The sequence below is a fragment of the Pseudonaja textilis genome, chromosome 1 (assembly GCF_049901715.1).
Source record: "Pseudonaja textilis isolate UNSWEBS1 chromosome 1, rPseTex1.2, whole genome shotgun sequence".
NCBI lineage: Eukaryota > Metazoa > Chordata > Lepidosauria > Squamata > Elapidae > Pseudonaja > Pseudonaja textilis.
In genome coordinates this window covers 44,992,715-45,012,326 of record NC_141990.1, presented here as the reverse complement: position 1 = coordinate 45,012,326, position 19,612 = coordinate 44,992,715, and the positions used below count along the sequence as shown (strand labels likewise).

The 19,612-nt window shown below is 36.7% G+C and overlaps 1 protein-coding gene across 3 annotated transcripts in view; it reads left to right on the top strand.

Annotated features, from left to right (window-relative positions):
* The first annotated feature begins 2,437 nt into the window (after positions 1-2,437).
* The window catches only part of UBR2 (ubiquitin protein ligase E3 component n-recognin 2), a 70,642-nt gene continuing 53,467 nt past the window's right edge, over positions 2,438-19,612 (top strand). For all 3 annotated transcript variants that reach the window (XM_087932725.1, XM_026695821.2, XM_026695822.2), the window contains exons 1-6: positions 2,438-4,873; positions 9,946-10,205; positions 12,265-12,343; positions 13,340-13,453; positions 15,621-15,751; positions 16,748-16,886. In XM_087932725.1, coding sequence (XP_087788851.1) covers positions 4,796-4,873; positions 9,946-10,205; positions 12,265-12,343; positions 13,340-13,453; positions 15,621-15,751; positions 16,748-16,886 — 801 coding nt within the window. In that variant the 5' untranslated portion in view covers positions 2,438-4,795. The remainder of the gene's footprint in view (positions 4,874-9,945; positions 10,206-12,264; positions 12,344-13,339; positions 13,454-15,620; positions 15,752-16,747; positions 16,887-19,612) is intronic.

The window sequence follows — 19,612 nt, the reverse complement described above, 5'->3', positions numbered from 1 at the left end:
GAAGTCCATTCAGTAACATCTAGAAAAACATTCCTCTCTCTCTAATGTATTTATTTGCTGTTCTTTAGAGCAGCAGAAAGCAAGTCTTTATGCCATCTGTATTGGAGTTGTTCAAATATTTGGAAAATGTTATTATATCCCCACTCAGACTTCTTTTATCCAAATCAATATATTTTCCTATAACAAATATATACAGTAATAACAGAGATAATGTATAAAGTTTACATTGGAATGCTCCTTAAAATGGCAATGTTTAATAAGATTATTAAAGGCTTTAATTCTCAGCACAGTGAAGTGTCTGGAGACTATTTCAATTTCTGATTAAGCAAAATCATCCTTTGGAAAGAACACTTTTGTACATTAAAATTGTTAAAACACTTTTATTATTTTCATTAGCAATATCAACTATTCTAGCCATGACAACAGAGGGGACAATTTCTCTAGAAGTTTAGCTTGGTACAACTTATTTTATGGAATTTTCCTCTCTCTCCCTCCCTCTCTCAAAACAAACAAGAGGACCTACAGTATACTGTGCTGACATTGGCTCTGTAGTCTAGAAGCCTTTCAGGAAAGGTGGAACTTTGGATCCAGTAGGAGCCTCATACCCAAGAGAACCTACATCTGCAGTGGTTTCCATGAATTTCAGGTAAAATCCAACTCCTTGCAATAACCAAATCCAGTCCTGCAATACAATCCCCTGACCCAATAATTTTTGGGTTTAGATATGTCACAAGAATATTGTATGTATTAAAGCAGGGTTCTCCAACCTTGGCAACTTTAAGACTTGTGGACTTAACTCCCAGAGTTCCAGCTTTGCTTTGTTGTTGTTGTACTAGCCACTCTACTGCATAACAACCTACCTACATGAAGTCCTTGACTCAATTTCTGGGTTGGCAGTGAAGTTACCTGGATTTATGATTTTGGAGATTTCAATCTACCTTCCCTAAGAATGGGATCTGAAGTAGCTCAAAAACTCATGGCTTCTGTGACAGCTCAGGTCACCCAAAGCCTAACTTGGGACAGTGGTCACACTCTGGATTTGGGGTTTCTGTTGGAGTAGTGGCAGTGTGATCTGAAATTGGGGGAGGTTTCAGTGTTCCCTTTGTCATGGTCAGATAATGAATTGATTTCTATGGGATTTTCTAGTGCCATTATCAGCTGGATTGGCTCAGAGCATTGGGGTAAGTGGCATGGTGTTGTGCTAGTTCTTCCTTTCTTCGGGGATAATTCCAGTCAGTGATGATTAGGGAGGAGAGGTCCTGCCTCCACCCCTACATCGTGAGGTGCCATGGAGTTCAGTTCTTTATCATCTCCTTTTTTTAACATCTATTATGAAATCACTAGGTGAACTTATCCATTGCCATGGGGAAAAGTATCGTCAGTATGATACCTCTTCACCTCCTCACACTTAGCAAATTAAGCTGAACATCATATCCTGGTGTTAGAAGCAGTGGAGGTCTGGATGGGGAACAAGGGTTCAGCTGGATCCCGCAAAAGCCTGAGTGGCTTTGGATTTTGGGCCTCACTGGTTTCAGGTCTATGCTATCTTTAATGCTGGACAGAGATGCAGTGCCCCAGACAGATCCATTGTGCAATTTGGGGCTCTTTCTAGACTTATAACACCTGCTTGATGAGCAAGTGGCACTTATGGCTAGAAGGGCTTTGCACAGCTTCTTGTTTGCCAGCAGCTATAGAAATTTAATAAGAATATAAATAACCACTAGTTGCTTAGTTATCACATTTCTATAGCGACCCATCTCATAATAGTAAATCATTTGGTCTTGCAAAATGGTAGCAAGTTCTTACCACACTCTTATCAATCCTGAGTTTTCTTTCCTCCCCTCATTTGCTCAGTCACGTTACAAAAGGCTTTCTCCCTTTTCTGGGAGAAAACAGATACAAAGATACAAAGAAAGCATTAAGCAACTCCACCATCTCCTTATTGTTGTCATTATTTCCTCACCTACATTGAGTAACAGATTCATAGTTTCCCTGAGTTTTATTTTAGACATATACATTTTTCCAATTATGGAGTCTCTGGTGCTCTCTGAGCTCAATTGCTTGCTTGCAAATATTTTCTTATCTAGCTAGGTAACATCAGTGCTACTAATAGAGATGAGTTACATTTACACAGTATTCAAAAGAGACAATAAAAAGTGTAGAAGGAACACATTCTCCCCAGCAGCCACCACCCATATAAGCAGAATGAATACCACATAAACAATCAAGCAGAAAACAATATTGTAATCAAAGAACTACCCTGGAGAAAACCACATCCCCAACTCTGATAGGGCAAGCTACTGTAAATAAACAGGAAGCAAACCCCGCACAAACTGGCACTGATGATGTTATCTAGTCAGGTAATGAAATGCTTGCAAGCAAACAAACTCTGAGAGCACCAAGAACACTTGAACTATATTTTTTTTTCTATTGAATTGTTTTACATACTTTTTTTAGTTTAACCTCATTCTGAACATTTGGTTTCTTGACATCCTTACAGTCTTTAGTTACCAGTTGGGATTCCATTTTAATAAATTAGACTACTTCCATTTTTTATATACAGTATCCTCTTTTTGCTTCTACTTTTTTCACTGAGCTTTTTGTTCATTCATAGGCAGGCAGACAAATGGGCAAACATTGTGGCTTCAAGTCAATCTTGATTCCTGACTACAACCTGGAGAAGTCCACACAGTTCTCATAGCAAGAGTTTGGAAGTTTTTCATTCTTCCAAATGCTGAGGTTTGTGCCTAAGGCAGGATTAAAACTTACAGCCTCCTAGTTTCTGTCTTAGTGTCTTCAATCATTATATCAAACTGGTCTTTTGTTCATTTTTTCCTCTTCTATTTCAATCTTCTCTTATTCTCAGAAAGTGCTAGGACGTGTCCCTAAAGTTTTCTTGGTAGGGTTTTTCAAGGTTTTCAAGGTTGACAAGGTTTGCCATTACCTCCTTCCTAGGGCTGAGAGAAAGTGACTAACCCAAGGTCACTTTCTATGACTCACGTGGAACTAGAATTTACAGTTTCCCAGTGTTTAGCCTGATGCCTTAACTCAGTGGCCCCCACCTTTTGAGTGCCAGGGACCAGTTCTGTGGAGGGTGGTTTTTCCATGGACCAGGCTTGGTTTTGTGTACTGCCTACATCTTGCATGATTGCTTGCTTGTATGTTCCTGGTAGGCTGTGGACCAGTGCCTAGGGGTTAGGACCCCTATCTTAACTACTACACCACCATAAAGGCCTTTAATCTAAGGGATTGTTCCTGCCTGTATTTTTCCTATCTCATTTTTTTAGGATCTTCCTTCCCTCTTCAACTAGTTTAGTCTTTATCATTTTATGTCATGATACATTTATACCTTTTACTCAGGTTAACTAAAGTCTACCTTCCTGAAGTTCAAGATAAGGAGGCACATACTCTCAGCTCTTCCCTTCCCCCAATGACAATGTCAACACCCTTCCTCTTCACAGGTGCTGACATTGTCATTGCATCAATCAATTCCACATTGTTATTCAGTATTGGGTGAGACAGGGGACCTTTTTGTTTCTTCAACTTTTTACAAAATGCAAGTAGTAGCAAAAGAGAAATCTGTTGGACAGGTTACTCAGCTTTCCAGCAGATCATCATGATAGCTGAAGTCTCATTGAGGTGATTCTGCATTTCCGAGAACTTAGTAAATTAATTTAGAAATATTTCAGGTACAGTGTAGAAATCTCTCACAACTATACCACTGTCCTTTTTAATTCCCTTTAATCTTACCCAGATTTCTTTCAGCAATTTCCTGGAAGGAAAAAAATGTATATGAATAAAGAAAGTCTCTTAGACATCTATCATTCCTATATAAGCATTACATTATCTATATTCTGCCTTAATATAGATACATAAAAGCAAATAATGTAGGCCATAATACATAGTAATATGTGATGCTTATGTAATTCCGCATGTGCTTACTTAAAATACCTGTACACTGCTGCTCCCTACAGGATAAAATATCAAACTGCTATTTTCATAATGTAATAAGATTGCAAAAATCCGTGATGCGCAAGAAGGCAAAGAAGAAAAAGGCTAAGGGACAAACGGCTCCAAATAGATCTAGCTTATCAATTTGTAGTGAAATAGAGTATCCTGAGAAAGAGTAAAATGCCAAATAATTGGCCAAGTGTACTAGAAGCGCCATATGTTCTTCTGTAATATTTTAGTAATATAAAATGTAGCAGAACTTAGTTTCCCATTTTATACACGTGCAAAGGCACTTCCATTTATTATTCTCGAATATACTCTCCTGTTTGACAAACGGAGACAATAAACCTTGGAAGCTGCTCCGACGCGGGAGCTGTATGAGGTGGAACTGTATGATTTGCACAAGGCAACTTGACATCTGGGCTACGTTATACAGGACCATTTGGCGGTTGAAAGTGGGAATACGTCACCTCCCTGAATGACAGAGCAGCTTTCATCTTGCACTGCTGAATCGGGGGCTGCGAAAATCCGGACAGCGTTCAGATGCCAGCCCGAAGACACAAAAGCCGCGGTTGTCCGAAGTTTCGCAGCCCTTCCTTTCGTCAGAGCAACTACATCTCCCGAAGTGCCCCGCGCAATCCTAAAATGGTTTCCCTTCCGGCAGGGAGACAACACTAAGTACAAGGGTGATTCCCCAAGCGGGAGGCCGTTTGAGTAGGAACGGAATTGAGGTGGAGAGCTAAACGGAAACGGGTTCTCCTAATAAAGGGCTGGCAAAGGCCGGTTCCGGGTGTCACTTACTTGGCGACGGAGGTGGAAGGAGGGGGAAAAGGAGGAGGAGAAGATGGCGTCCGACATGGAGACAGAAGTGCAGGCCCTCGACAGAAGCTTGCTGGAATGTTCCTCCGAGGAAATTGCCCTGGTAAGGCCCCTCTCCAGAAAACAGCGGGCGGAACCTGCCTCTGCCGCGGGGCTCCAAGCGACGCGGAGCGGGCGAGGAGAAGCGAAAAACGGACGGAGACGCTAGACAGGTGGTGTCGGAAGCTGGGTTGAAGCAAAGGATGGTAGAGGAGCGCCGAAAGGAATTGGGCTGTCAGGCCTGTAAGTTAAAAGAAATAGGCAGGTGGAGAGGAGGAGGAGATGGCGGGGGTCTGTCCTGGAGAGGTGAGATCCAAAGAGCTTCTGAGCGTGAACAGCTCGCAACGAGTGTGAGAGGTTCGGTAGATAGGTGGCAGAAAAGAGGGCTCTATTCCTAACCATCAAAGAAGAGAAACGGCGGCTTGCCTTTGGGAAGAGAATGAGAAGGCAGAATTCACAAAAGCGACGATTTGGAGGACGGAGGGAGAAGGTTTCGCGTCCTTAAAGACTAGGGAGGCAAAAATAAAACATTTGGTGAACCAAGGCAGTGCTCAGTATATCTAGTCTTTGTTGTGCCGCTGGGTTCAAGAATTGACTGAGAACCGAGCCCTGTCAATGAATTGATAAACATAGGTTGTTGCCTACAAGGATTGAAGCAGAGAATTGAAAGAAGTATTTTACTTGCTTTATTTTGGAGTGGCAGCAGACTATAATTGCTGGTCAAGATTTTTCCCCAAAAAACCCACTCTATAATATTAGTACAACTGATGACAGTAAATATGGACAGAAGGAGAAATAGTCTTTTAATATAACTAATTGTATTATAGTCCTAGTGTATGTTGCTCGAGGAAATGGGGAGGAACCAAAAATGATTTGAAGTTAGCTCCATTTTGCCTGTTTTAAGGCTTGTCCCATGTTTTCATTTTCCCACAGTAGAATTTGATTCAGTTGATCAACATTTATACTTAATTAATTATGTAGATTATCCCATAAACAGATTCTGCAAAGATTGTTATATTTGTGTATTATGGAAAATAATAAACTTTATAATTTAAAGATTAAAATTTAATTACAATATAATTTTTTATAAATTTCACCCTATTTATCATTTTCAAAGACAGATTATTTCAGTTTACTTAAACATATTAAGCATTTAATGGTCTGATACTTCTGATTTGAAATCATTTGAGGAAATGTTAGAAATTGGGTGTTCACCAGATGTATTCCAGTGAGTATAGCCCGTGTCCATATTGTAGGATTGTAGCCCCAATTCAAATAGAAAATGTCAGTTTGGGGAATGCTGATCTAACACAGATCCATAGCACTGTCTAGTGGCAGATTGAATAACCCCTTTTGTTCTGAATAACCAGAACACAATCTTCCTTTGTAACAATGCCAATGCTGGTCATTTGGCCTATCTTGGTTTATGTGACCAGCTCTAAAGGGCAGATTGGATAGTTAAATGCCAATTACAAATTTACTGTCCCATATTGAAGGATAGATTGCTCCCAGATTAATAAACTACTGCACTAATCTCTTAAACACAGGTTGTCCTCAACTTACAACCACAATTAAGCCCAAAATTTCTGTTGTTTATGTTCTTTCTTGCCACAGTGGTTAAATGAATCATTGCAGCTGATAAGTTAGTAACCCGGTTGTTAAGTGAATCTGGCTTCCCCATTGATTTTGCTTGTCAGAAGGTGATTCCGTGACCTTGGGACACAGCAACAGTCATAAGTAGGAACCAGTTTCCAAAAATTTGAATTTTGATAACATGATCATGGGATAATACAAAGGTTGTAAGTGTGAGAAATGGTGATAAGTCATTTTTTTCAGTGCCGTTGTAACTTTGAACAGTCACTAAATGAACTGTTACAAGTCAAGGACTACCTGTACTGCTATAATGTATGGGCAAATAAATACAATTCTGCCCTTAATTTGCTAATATGTATATAGATTGAGAATTGTCCTAATGTGATGGGGTATTGTTTTTAATATCAATCTTTTAGTCAAGAAGTAGTCAAGAAGATTTATATGTTTAAAATAATCAAGAATTGGTAAATTCTGTCTTAGTTGCCTCATAATATACTTATTGGGGCATCTGGTTCCAGTTTGCTTAGAGTTAAATAAATTCATCTGTTTATAAATGTAATGTGTTAAATATTAGAAATGCATTAGTGATTATTATGTATACATACGTGTGTGTGTGTGTGTGTGTGTGCGTGTGAATGTATATGCATGTATGCGTGTATATGTGGGGGGAGGGAGAGACAGAAACAGAGACAGAGGAATGAGGGGGTTGGTTTTCTATATAGTCATAGTTAGGTGAATCCTGTTTGCACTGTATCTGTCAGAATACTTGTGGAAACTCTTTCTCATTTTTTATAGTGATCAATCAATATTGGTTATTTTTCCTTAAGCATACAAATATTAAATAATATATGATTGAATATCTATTTGTGAAATGTTATGATCATTAAAACATGAAAGTATGAACTAAAATGTGAAAATACTTTGTATCTTTTACACACACACACACACACACACACACACACATGAGTTGTTGAGTGGAAAATTAAAACTTTGGTATTATAATATTTATTTTGGACTGTACAACGTTAAATCCTTAAACTTCCATTGCCAAGATTTTTTGAGTAAAATACATAACAGTTAACAATAATTAATAATATACATTAATGTATACATCCAATGTATCATCCAATGTAGGACTTATTCTAAATAACTATGTACAGTATTTTAATATTGCAATAACATAAAGCTGAAATATATTTAACAAATGTGTTTTCTGACATATTAATTTTTAAAAAGCATTCGATATAGGATTACAATGGGATAGCTCAGTTTTCCTGAAATGTATTCTGCAGTTGCTGTTACAGACCTTTGAATACTTTTTATAGCTTCACCTAGTTTTAAAGAGTGCTAGGTATCTGGTATGCATTATCTAAAAGAAAATGAGGACTTGGCATGTTTTAAAGATGATTTCTCTCATGCTACGTATGTAATACGTTTTCCCCCTGTGGTCAAGGGTTGGGAAGGCTAGAAAATGCAATCATTTTTAAATATTTTGGAATTATACAAATTATTTTAATAATTATATTAATCTTCTAGAAGATTTACATACCTATTTCCTTATCCCTGAATTTACTGTTAAAACCTAGTGAGAAATCATCCTACAGTTATAACTACAATTTGAGGATAAAAAGGAACTTAGAGTAGTTGTAGTCTTATCTTGGTACTAAGACAAATCCAATTTATTTTATGACTGAATAAGAATCTTTTTAATTATATAATTATATGAAAATATAATCTGAATTTGGCAAAACATAGTAGAGAACTGTGTAGATAAATAAAAAATAAAGTCAAAATAAACTATAAGACATCAATTAGTATATTGGAAAAATCATGTTCTGTAAGTAGATAGGATGAGATTGTAATGTACATAGATTGAAATATCAGCAGTTTTTTATGAATGTAGGTCTCTTTAATTCACCCTTGCTTATCTCAATTATACAAAAGTTGCAATGTTATGAAAGATCAAGGAGTGACAGCAGCATTATTTTTGTGCTTTTATGATGATATTCCATCATATTGGTGCTTTATCCTGTTATCCTTTGAATTTTTGGATTTCACTGTAGTAGTTCACAAGCAGAAACATAGGCAAGATAACACTATTGTATTTTATTAGCATAGAAATAATAGAATGAATGAGCTGGAAGGGACTTTGGAGGTCTTCTAGTCCTTGCTCAAGCAGACCTATGCCATTTTAGATAAGTTATTGTCTAGACTCTTAAAAATATCCAGTGATGGAGTGCCTATGATTTTTGGAGGCAAGCTATTCCACTGGTTAATTATCCTCACTGTTAGGAAGTTTCTCCTTAATTTCAGGTTGTTTCTCTCTTTGATTAGTTTCCAACCATTGTTTCTTGTCCTGCCCTCCAATGCTTCGGAGAATAATTTGATCCCCTCTTTGTGGCAGCCCCTCAAGTACTGGAATACTGCTATCATGATACCCCTAATTCTTCTTTTCTTTAGATTAGCCAAACCCAAATCCTGTAGCTGTTCTTCATATGTTTTAGTCTCCAGGCCTTTGATCATCTTATTTGCTTTTCTTTGAACTTTTTCCAAAGTCTCAACATCTTTTTTGTAGTATGGTAACCAAAATTGGTTGCACTATTCCAGGTGTGGTCTTATTAGGATTTTATAAAGCGGTACTACTACTTCACGTGATCTTGATTCTATGCCTCTGTTTATACAACCCAAGATTGTATTATCTTTTTTGGGCTGCTGCTGCACTGCTGGCTCATATTCAAGTGATCATCCAGAAGACTCCATTTCTTTCTCTTCCCCTATTTACATTTTCATTCTTGTTCATATTCAAGCTAAATGCAAGTGATGCCTTTATGGGAGAAGGGTAAAGGAGATGAACAATTTTCATAAGTTTAAAATAGTTTTAATTTTAATGGGCATCAGCTACCAATTTGTATGGCTGATCTTTTTTGTTACAGACTATTTTAGTTGCAATAAAAAATAGCAAAAGGTCCAGATGTAAGTTTTGAGAATCTTTTGATTTTGAGCATATAATATTGGAAAATGTCTGCAAATTACATATATGATTATCATCATTATGACCAGCTTGTGACCAGCTCCAAAGGCATATGTGTAGTTGCTAAAAGATAGGAAGCTTTTAAAGAAATGTTGGAATACCTGATGATTATCTTGATCTATTAAGGCAATTCTTATGGATTTCTGCTTGCAGTCTTATGATAGATTTAACAAACAAACCTTAGGAAGATTAAAAAATAAGTCTGAATTCCTTTTGCTTCAGATTTCTGTTTTTAAACAAAATTTATACAATGTATACCATTTCAGGTAAACACAGAATTTCTTTGACATTCTTGAAATACAAGAATATATTGTACGTAGGTGAGGTGATATCATCTCATGGGTGTACTGAGCACTTCAGTATGTTCAAAATGTTCCTGTGAATCTTGGGCATTAAAGTCAGCTTTAATGTTGAGTTTATCATTTTACAATCCATCAGTAGCTTTTATTATTAAAACTTTTGGGTAGCTGTATCTTATTTTAATTTTATATTTTTTCACTTTTTTCTTGAAGAACTGGCTACAAGCATCTGATCTTCCTAAAGAGATATACAAGCACCTAGCCTATTATGTGCCCCAGATTTACTGCAGGGGTCCCAATCCAGCTCCTGAAAGAGAAGATATGCTTGCACAACATGTTCTTCTGTGCCCAATGGAATGGTATCTTTGTGGTGAAGATCCTACTTATGGCTTTCAAAAACTTGAGCAAGCAAACAAACCTTCACATCTATGTGGGCGGGTTTTTAAAGTTGGAGAACCTACCTATTCTTGCAGGTAATTACTAATCATTTATTTTAAATTGTCCTTCAAAATTAGCATGTTTACATTGTTACTAAAATCAGTTAAATGGTTATGTGTAATATTGAAATTATCCTGATGGTATCTTGATAATTAGAAAATAAATTATTGGTAGTCTAATAAAATTGAATTTTGGTATTTTGGAACCTAATAACTATTAGTGGAGAACACTATGAAAATGGTAATAAAAATTAGATCAAATCATATTTTTTCATGTGCTTCATGGAACATAGAATCTTCTATCCTTCTTTTATCAACCTTCTGACCCATGAGATTTTATCACTGCCAGTGTAGAAGAAACTAACATTTTTATTGTTTTAAATTCATTTTAACATGAAAAGAAATTAATTACAGGTTTAAAAGAAGTCGTCACCCTATAGGAACAGAATATTTTTATCAGATTAAATAATGGCAAGTGTCATTGAGTTCCCAAAATATTCTATAGCAAACTATAGCAACTGTGGTTTATGGTATGTAATTTGTCCAAAATGTTAAACAGATACTGAATTTTGGAAGTAGTGGTAGCATCAGGACCAAAAAGACCAAATAACAATGCATAGTTGAATATCTAGGGTACAGTAAATCAAATCAAATGTTAGATTATTTAGAAGTTTGTAATACTTCATGAGCTTGTCCAAGATAGTAAAATATATGGTTATTTTAAAATTAAGGTTGTCAGTGTATACTTTTTCAGATGTAAAAGATTCAATATGATACCTGTGACCCAATGTTTTCTATATGTGTTTTTAACATGAAATGCAGTATTCAAACATATCCCCATACAAACAGTAATGTTTACACTTACCAGGATTTCAGTACAGTCATACAGTAACTTTCAAGCTGGGTCCAGATTAGAGCTGAATTCTGAAATTCCTTGTTTTACTTAATCAACAAAAATAAAAATACCCTGTGATTTGCTTAAAAGTTGAGAAAATAAATCTGCCTTTCTCAATAAGCAATTGTAATTAGTATGGTAGAAAGGAATTTTCTGCTAAAGGAAATATAATAGTATATGCTTTTTCTTAGAATAAGAAATAAATACAAGATCTTTTGATATATTCATCTTTCTTAGAATTACATTAATCTTAATTACAATAATCTTAACATCAAAAAGACATCGTCATTTTAAAATTTTATACTTCTGGATTTATAGTAGTCAAATCTATTGTAAAGCCTGACGGTCTCATACATTGCTATATATAACATGAAATTTATTTTCTGCTGATTGTTAATTTAGATAAATATGAAAATCCAGATGTCAGAAAAGAAAAAAAGACTGAATGGGAAGAACATAACTTTTAAAAAGACTACAGTTTTTTAAATATTTGTTTCATAGCTCTAAGAAAAAATAAGTAGAAGCAGCAATACATAGAATGAAAAATAAAAGAATTCACTACGATGGAGATGGAAGCCATCACTGTAATAAAACTTGAAAAGTTTTCAGTTCTCCAAAGAGATTACAAAAAAGTAGATTTAGAAAGTGACATACTTTTCTACTTGGATAGAAAACGAAACAGGCTCTGGATGCCAACACATGATAAGCAAAGTCAGTGAGGAAGCCAGATTGTGTTACTACTGCTAACAATTTAATAATTGTTAAGAGAAAGAAAAGAAAGATTATAAAATGGGGCAAAATTGACTTAACAATTGTCTTCCTTAGCAGTGGAAATTGTTGGGCTCAATTTTGGTCATAATTTGTAATTAGTGTTTTATGTTTTTAAAAAAAAAAACATTTATTATCTAAAAATGTTGTCTATTTCACAAGTTACCAGCTTTTTTCATAATTTCATGACATAAATAGTTAAAAGTATTGCTGCTTATTCTTAGAAATGGATGATTGAAGGGCAGAAATCATTGGTGCAAATATACATACAGTTTGTCTAATCCCCTCTCCTCATTTTTTTCCTTTACTCCCATTTTGCTAATGAACAGGATTTCCATGAATATAGAACAGCCTGAATTACTTACATTGTAGTTATTTTCTTGAGCATTTGAAGAGTTTTTGTGCATTTCCTTTTCTTTTTTCCTCTATCAGAGACTGTGCAGTTGATTCAACTTGTGTATTATGCATGGAATGCTTTCTGGGAAGTGTTCACAGGGAGCATCGATATCGGGTTAGTAAGTTTGTCTATTACTTTAGTGATTTATTTATTTATTTTGAGTTTATGCTTTATAGGGTTGTGCAAATCATTGCGAGACATTACCAGTAAAACCAAAAAATACTATCCTAAATACCCTGAAAGACTTCCAAAAGATTTACTGAGGCTATTTTGAAAACAGAAGTGTGTAGTATTTGGGTCTGAAGAGTGCAAGGATCATGCATGCCCACCTTCACTGTACCATAAGCTGCTCTTTAAATAAGCTTTTGCTACTTGCAGGGCATGGGAAAGGTATTCTTTTAAAGAGTAACTGACAGGTGTAATGAGGGTGCCAGATCTGAAAAATCCTTTTGTCATTCCCCTCCCCACCCCCATCCATCTTGAATCAGATTTGGGGCTTGGAGTTTGATTGGAATTCTGACACCTTTTGCACTTCAGATTCAAATTCTGCACATCTGTCAAAGCCCTTCTGAGATCATCTGCATATAATGTTCATACCCTGAAGACATTTCTACAAGCACTTCTGTTTTGCTTTGCTGTCAGTTGTGGCAAAAATGTCTTCTGGAATCTATCTACCGATGACCTGTGAAGGCCCCTTAAATAACTGAGCAGAACTTTCTGGAGGACACTGATGCCTCAATGTTACAAGAAGTGGCACTTAACTTGTGATACTGTGTGACTATAACAGTCCTAACTAGAAATTGGGTGGGACTCACTTAATACTGCCTTGCTTAGCAATAGAAATTCTGGTCCCAATTGTAGTCGTAAGTCAAGCTAAGAATGACCGTTAATGGGTAGGAAAGACCCCCCCTTCCCATCACAATATTCATTCTGCTCCATGAATTTAAGCTTTGATTCTAAAATGTCACACAGCGGTTATCTTGTAATTCTTCCCTAAGGAATAGTAGGCTAAGGAACTGTAAACAGTTATTAATTTTTGAACCATTGTTTATTTCTGTTTTCATTTGACCAGTATTTTTCCATTCTTGCACATTTTGCATAATACTTTAGATGACAACTTCATGTGGAGGTGGGTTCTGTGACTGTGGTGACACTGAAGCTTGGAAAGAAGGTTCTTACTGCCAGAAGCATGAACACAGTACTTCAGAAACAGAGGAGGATGAGGTAACAAGATGTGTCATCTAAATTACAGTACGTGATGCTGAGATATTGTGTGGAATTAAGAAGATAGAGAGTAAAATTTTAGACTATACTATCTTGGCTTACCTGTCATAGAATTTCATTACTTAATCTTGTATGGACAAATAATTTTATTCAACAGATTTTTGGGTTTTTTTTGGAGGAGGCTTTTTAATAATAATTTTATTAAACATTTCAATTAAAAAGGTTTTACAAACTGAAAAAGAAAAAAGAAAAATTGTGCAGAAAATAAAAAATAAAAAGGAAAATAGGAAAGAAAATATTGTAAAGTAAAAGAAAAGAAATATGCAAAGAAATGACTTCCCCTTTATCATAAGTATAAACAATTTTAGTAACTTATCACTTTCTCTTAAAATATACCAAATGATTTCTTTTCCCCATCTCTTATTTATAAACAAATCAATATAACATCATTTCAGTTCTGGGGTCAGCAAAAGTCCAGTAACGATTACCAGAGAAAATACCTATTTTAACCATGATCAAATAAATCCATTTTACATTCCTCCCTTTTTACTTTTAATAATTTTATCCATAATCTCTTCAAATAATTCCATAGAACCTGATTTCTTTTCATGTTTTTCTTTGTATTTACGAAATCCTTCAAAATGTTAACAAGTTTCTTTTGTAAATCCAATATAGGAAAGCAATCCAGGCCACTCTTGATTTGCCATTTGTATATTTCTTTTAATTATTAATATATCAACCAGTTTAATTTATATACCCAGTGTAGAATTTTTTTCTGTACCATTCTTGTAGCCTATCATTTTTTATCCACTTTCAAATTATTGCTCAGTTGCACCCTAATCTAGTAAAAGTTGTTCATCTTCTATAGCGTCTTTTAAAAACAGTCTATATAATATGGTAGATGCTCTTAAAGTTAAGATTTGCTCTTAAGGTTGGGTCCACAGTTCACAAATATTCTTCAATATGTCTTGCTCCAGTCTGTATAAGTAAACCAAATTTAATTACTTCTCATTTAATTGAAAAGTACAAAGAACTAATCTTTGGTCCCCCTTTTTATCCAATCTTCCAAGTCCTATCTGGTTATGTTTTGTTTAAGAATTCAAAACAAAAGCATTTTTCCACAGGAAGGATTCTTATAATTAATCTAAATATCTTATATCCATCTCAACTTTTAGTCCATTTGTAACTTTCCAGAATCACCCTTTTGTTGCTTATTCTAAAAAACATGTTTAAGTCTTTAAATTTATATTTAAAATTTCTTTCATTAAGGATTGAAGTAAACTCATCCAGTGTTATAAAACCTGTCGATCCAAGGGTTGCTACTAATAACTGGAAAGTAGTTAAGCAAATTTCTAAAAGTGATTAATAAAAGAGGCTTGATATGAACATTATGCCTATGTAGGCTGCATTACATCTGTGAGCTTGATTGAAATTCCTCAACTTCCAGTGCTCGACTCAAGAGCCAGAAGTCTCCATTCCTGCAGTCCACTCACAGGGGCAACCCCACAATGTCTCAATTTTCTGGAGATCTGTCTGATCACCAATCTCCACAATTCTGTCACTGCTCCTTCAAGAATATCTAAGTTTACTTCAAATCCTCAGGAGATTTTTTTTTTGTATTTTTAATTTTAACAGATTCCCCTTTTGTGGAAATGATTCATAATATGTCTTAGTAAGAGTATCCATTTAATGCAGGCCTGTCAAACTGGTGGCCCGCTGGGCTGGATGTGTCTTGTTCTGGCCATTCTCACACCAGCTCCGCAAAGGCAAAAAATGTCGCAATATGTCAAGTGACACAATAGAGTTTGACATTCGTGAATTAATAGAAACTAGAGAAAAACCAAGGAAAACGTTTGCAAGACTCTTATATAGCATGTCACCACTATGTTTTCATACCTATAAAAAATTACCCTAATTTCAAAAATTCCAGTTAATTTAGCCTGAAACATCTGGAAATACACATTGAAAGATAAAAAAGGAATGAAGAAAGCATAGTGAATGTTACATAAATTTTCAGAAAACCATGAAATGAAATGTTCAAATTCATTTGGGTATATTCACAGTCAATATTAATAAATCCCCAAAGACAATTCCTGTAGAATATTATGGTAGAAAAAAATGAAGAAAATTTCTTGGTATAATAATATTTTCACTGTTTTTATTTTAGGATCCTGTTGTGCACTTGCCAGAAGATATGATAACGAAAGCGTATGGTATTTTTGCAGTCGTGTTTCAGTATGCTGTAGATATATTAACATGGGAAAAGGAAAATGAGCTGCCACCAGGTTTAGAAACAGCGTAAGTTGAAAACCAAATTACTAGTTTTGATTCCTAGTTTTACTAAAACATTATTATGATTGTTCTTTTAAATAGTAAAAGAAAAATGTATTATACAGGAATTATTTGTAAAAAGTGACTTGAATTATAGTGACTTCATGAATGGCAGTTCAGACATGTTACCACAAAGAACTTACCTCAGAATTATAAATTCAGCTTTGTACGTCACCATAAAAGACTTCCTAAGTGACTGTGTCCAAACAAACTGGTAACCAAATCAAATTCCAAGAAGGTCTTGTCAGCTAGAGTCCAGATTTGAAAGCAGTCTTCATGACCTGACATTGTTTCAATGTCTTTATGATTATTGCTCCTTAATTACCAGCAGTTCCTTAACCTGCCAGCATCCAGGATTTATCAGCTCTGGGTTTTTTTTTCAAGAATTTATCCTTGAGTCTTGCCAAATTTAGAATTATATTTTATGCTATTAATATATAGCAGAATCAGGCTGGCTTTATCTAGGCTTAAAAGTCAGAACTGGGCTTAGCGAGTAATTTGATGGGAGACCACCCAAGCTTCCTTGGCTGTAGGGTAGCCTAAACAGTTTTTTTAAAAAAACCTAGGAAGAAAACAATAGCACTTTTTTATTGTTGGTAGGAAAGTTTAGTGTCTGTACTCAAACCTACATTTTCACTTTTGTCAGTATTTTATTCTGCTTCAGTTTGAACACTGAAGACAGCTAACAGTAAATGAAATGCAGAAACACGTGAATAGCAAAGAGATTTGTCCAGATAAAAAGCCAATACAATTTGTAATGGGTAAGTGTTTTATTGGTATTGCTATATTATATTATTAATAAAAACATTTAATTGTTGTCTTTAATCAACAAATTGTACTTGTTCTTACTGCATACTTTCTATACAGTACAGAGATTGCATTGAATAATGGAAAAAATGATGCCAAAAATACTTTAACTGATTGAAATGACTGAATATGTGGTTTGTGATACTGTCTTTACAGCAACAAAAATGATACTTATTACTGCATGCTTTTTAATGATGAAGTCCACACATATGAGCAAGTTATTTATACACTTCAAAAAGCAGTAAATTGTACACAGAAGGAGGCTATTGGATTTGCAACAACTGTGGATAGAGATGTAAGTAATTTATTTAAGCTTATTAATTTTTTACTTAGAAATGTATTCATCTGTATATTATAAGTTCCTTGTTATTGATTAAAGAAAACTAGAAGAATATGGATGTGACAATTTCCAGAACAATATTAAGAGCATGGTTCAGTGCTTGAGTATTTTATTAATGTCCCATTAATTAAAAAATTAAATAATGCAGAGTCTCCCCCTGTCTCTTTTGCAATACAGTATATACTATACAACATGAAGGAGTTTCTACTGGATGCCTTCCCAGTCTGAGAAACTTTTGCAGTATAGAAAGCCATCAGAATTGTGATTCTGGGAAGGAATTTTTTTTTTAAATTTCAGCATAGCAAGACATTTGCTTAAGTTTATACTTTATCAAGCACATCAAACTATTTAAAGTGACTTATGCATACACAGCATATTTTTGATCTGGTACAAGTAGTCTATATATTTATTATAGCCCCCATTCTACTATCATATTATCACCCAACAATTCTCCCATGCGCTGTTCAGAGCATCCAGTAGTAGTGGGAGGTGTGGGAGTAGTGCTTCAGTCTCTGCATGACTAGGCTGGGCTTAATTTGTGGAAAGATCCTCCTCCTCCACGGGCTCCTCCCCAGCATTTCCCAGTTTTGGCTTATGAGGGATAGGCAGTGCTCTTTCATTACTCCTTGCCCGAAACAGAATTTCTCTTTTCAGATTTGGAGACAGTCAATTCATCTTTCAGGTTCTCTCAACGAATTGCTTAATGATCTACCCACGCTGCCTTTTCCATCTGGCCGTTGGTGATCGCTGTACCAGGAAGCGCTTTTCGTGCCCCGAAGTGGAGGAAGGCTTCGGCTTTGTTCCGCTCCCCCCAAACTGCTAGCCCTTCCCTTGCCATAGCGATAGCCACACCGTTTTAACAAATGAATGGCGTGGTTTTGTTTCTCTCACTTGCAACTGAGTCGTATCACTGTTTTTCCCCCAGAATGCCACCTTGGGGTGAAGGGCTTAAACACCTGGTTATTTTCACCCCTCCCAGCCATTTAGTACTAAGGGAAAGCTGTCTGGAGCTAATCTCTTCTCACGGCGGGAGATTGCTGCTGGCGCACACGCCAAAAATAACAGCCAATTGCCATTTTGTTGTAGACTTTTCTGTAGACTGTGTCAGGTAGTTTCTTATTCCCGATCAGAGGGTCTTTATTCAAAAACCCCAAGGAATTATTGCAACCTCGTTTTAAACCATATTTGAGGCCGTCTGTTATTCTTGTTGTTGGCTTAACCCTCAGAGTTCTCCCTAACCAGCGGCACAACAGTGAGCACCTAGGCCAATGTCCGGCTGTGCAGGGAAGCTGTTGAAGGCCTGTGATTAATACTTTGGCCTGTTGGGCGTTCTCAATTTGGCTGATTGGGATATCCAATAAATTAGCTGTTATATTGATATATATTTACATACTTGTATATGCTAATAATAATAATAATATAATACTAGTAATATAATAATAAATGTATTATTATTGAGATACGACTCATATTGGAAACATATACCATGTTTCTCCAACAATACCCCCCCCCATAGTAAGACCCAGCATGTTTTCTAGGCATAAAATGAAATTAAGCCTCCCCCCCCCAAATTTAGGCCTATTTTAAAACATGCAAAATTGGGGGAGAAGGCAGGGAACTTGCCATTAGGAGCACCCCGCGGGCAGCTATGCCTCGCCATCAGCCGCTTCTAACAGCCGATCATGGCAGAGCACGGAGGGCTCCCTACTCCCACCAAGCGCCTTTGCTGAAGACCCGGGTCAGCAGGCGGGCGGCGTTGGCGTGGATGGAAGTTAGGGAGGCGGCTCCCCCACCAGAGAAACGCTTCCACGGTTCCCACCGCTGTTGTTGGAGACGGCACTGACGAGAGCGGGACAGCTGCAGCTCAGCCTGGGCACGCTTGGAATGCAGGAACGGGCTGTGCACTGGGACTTTTGCAGAGCCTGAGGCTGGAGCACCAAGGGTAGCAACAGCAGAGACGCTCGCTCGGCTCTTATGCCCACCCAGCCACTCAGGATTAAACCAAAACACAGTGTGCGGTACTCCCAGGTACCTCAAAATGTTTTTTTTTTCCTGTTGTTACGGGGACGGGGGAAAAGCGGAAGCGACTCAGATGCTGTTGTTGGAGATGGCGCTGGAGAGAGAGGTGCCAGCACTGGCAGGAACTGTGCAAGCTACAGAGGCCTGAGAAGCAGCTGAAACGCTGCCAGCGGATATCCCTGCTGCCCATCCACTGACCTGGGTCTGCAGCAAAGGTACTTGACGGGTAGGGAGCCCTCCATGCTCTGCCAAGATTGGCCGGTAGGAGTTACTGGTGGCGAGGTGTAGCTGCCTGCGGGGCACCCTAGGCAAATTAATTCACCCCCGAAAAGACGTCCTAGCCGTTTTTTCGGGGCTTGAAATAAGGCCCGGCCTTATTATATGAGAAACATGGTATATACATATTTATATCTAAAAATGGGATTTTTTTTTCAATTTTCAGGGCACCCTGTCCACCCTTTTGTCAGGCCCCTGGGTGTGCCAACCACCTATACAGTATAGTACTAAATAACAAGCATACTGTAAACTCTCTAACTGAAATGGCAGGTGGTAGTGGTTCCCAGACCTCAACCTCAAGGGTCAAGTCTAAATCTCAGCACAAATCTAAACAGACAAAAGGTAATTCTAAGGCCTCAGAAAAAGACGCCAACAGACGCCACAAG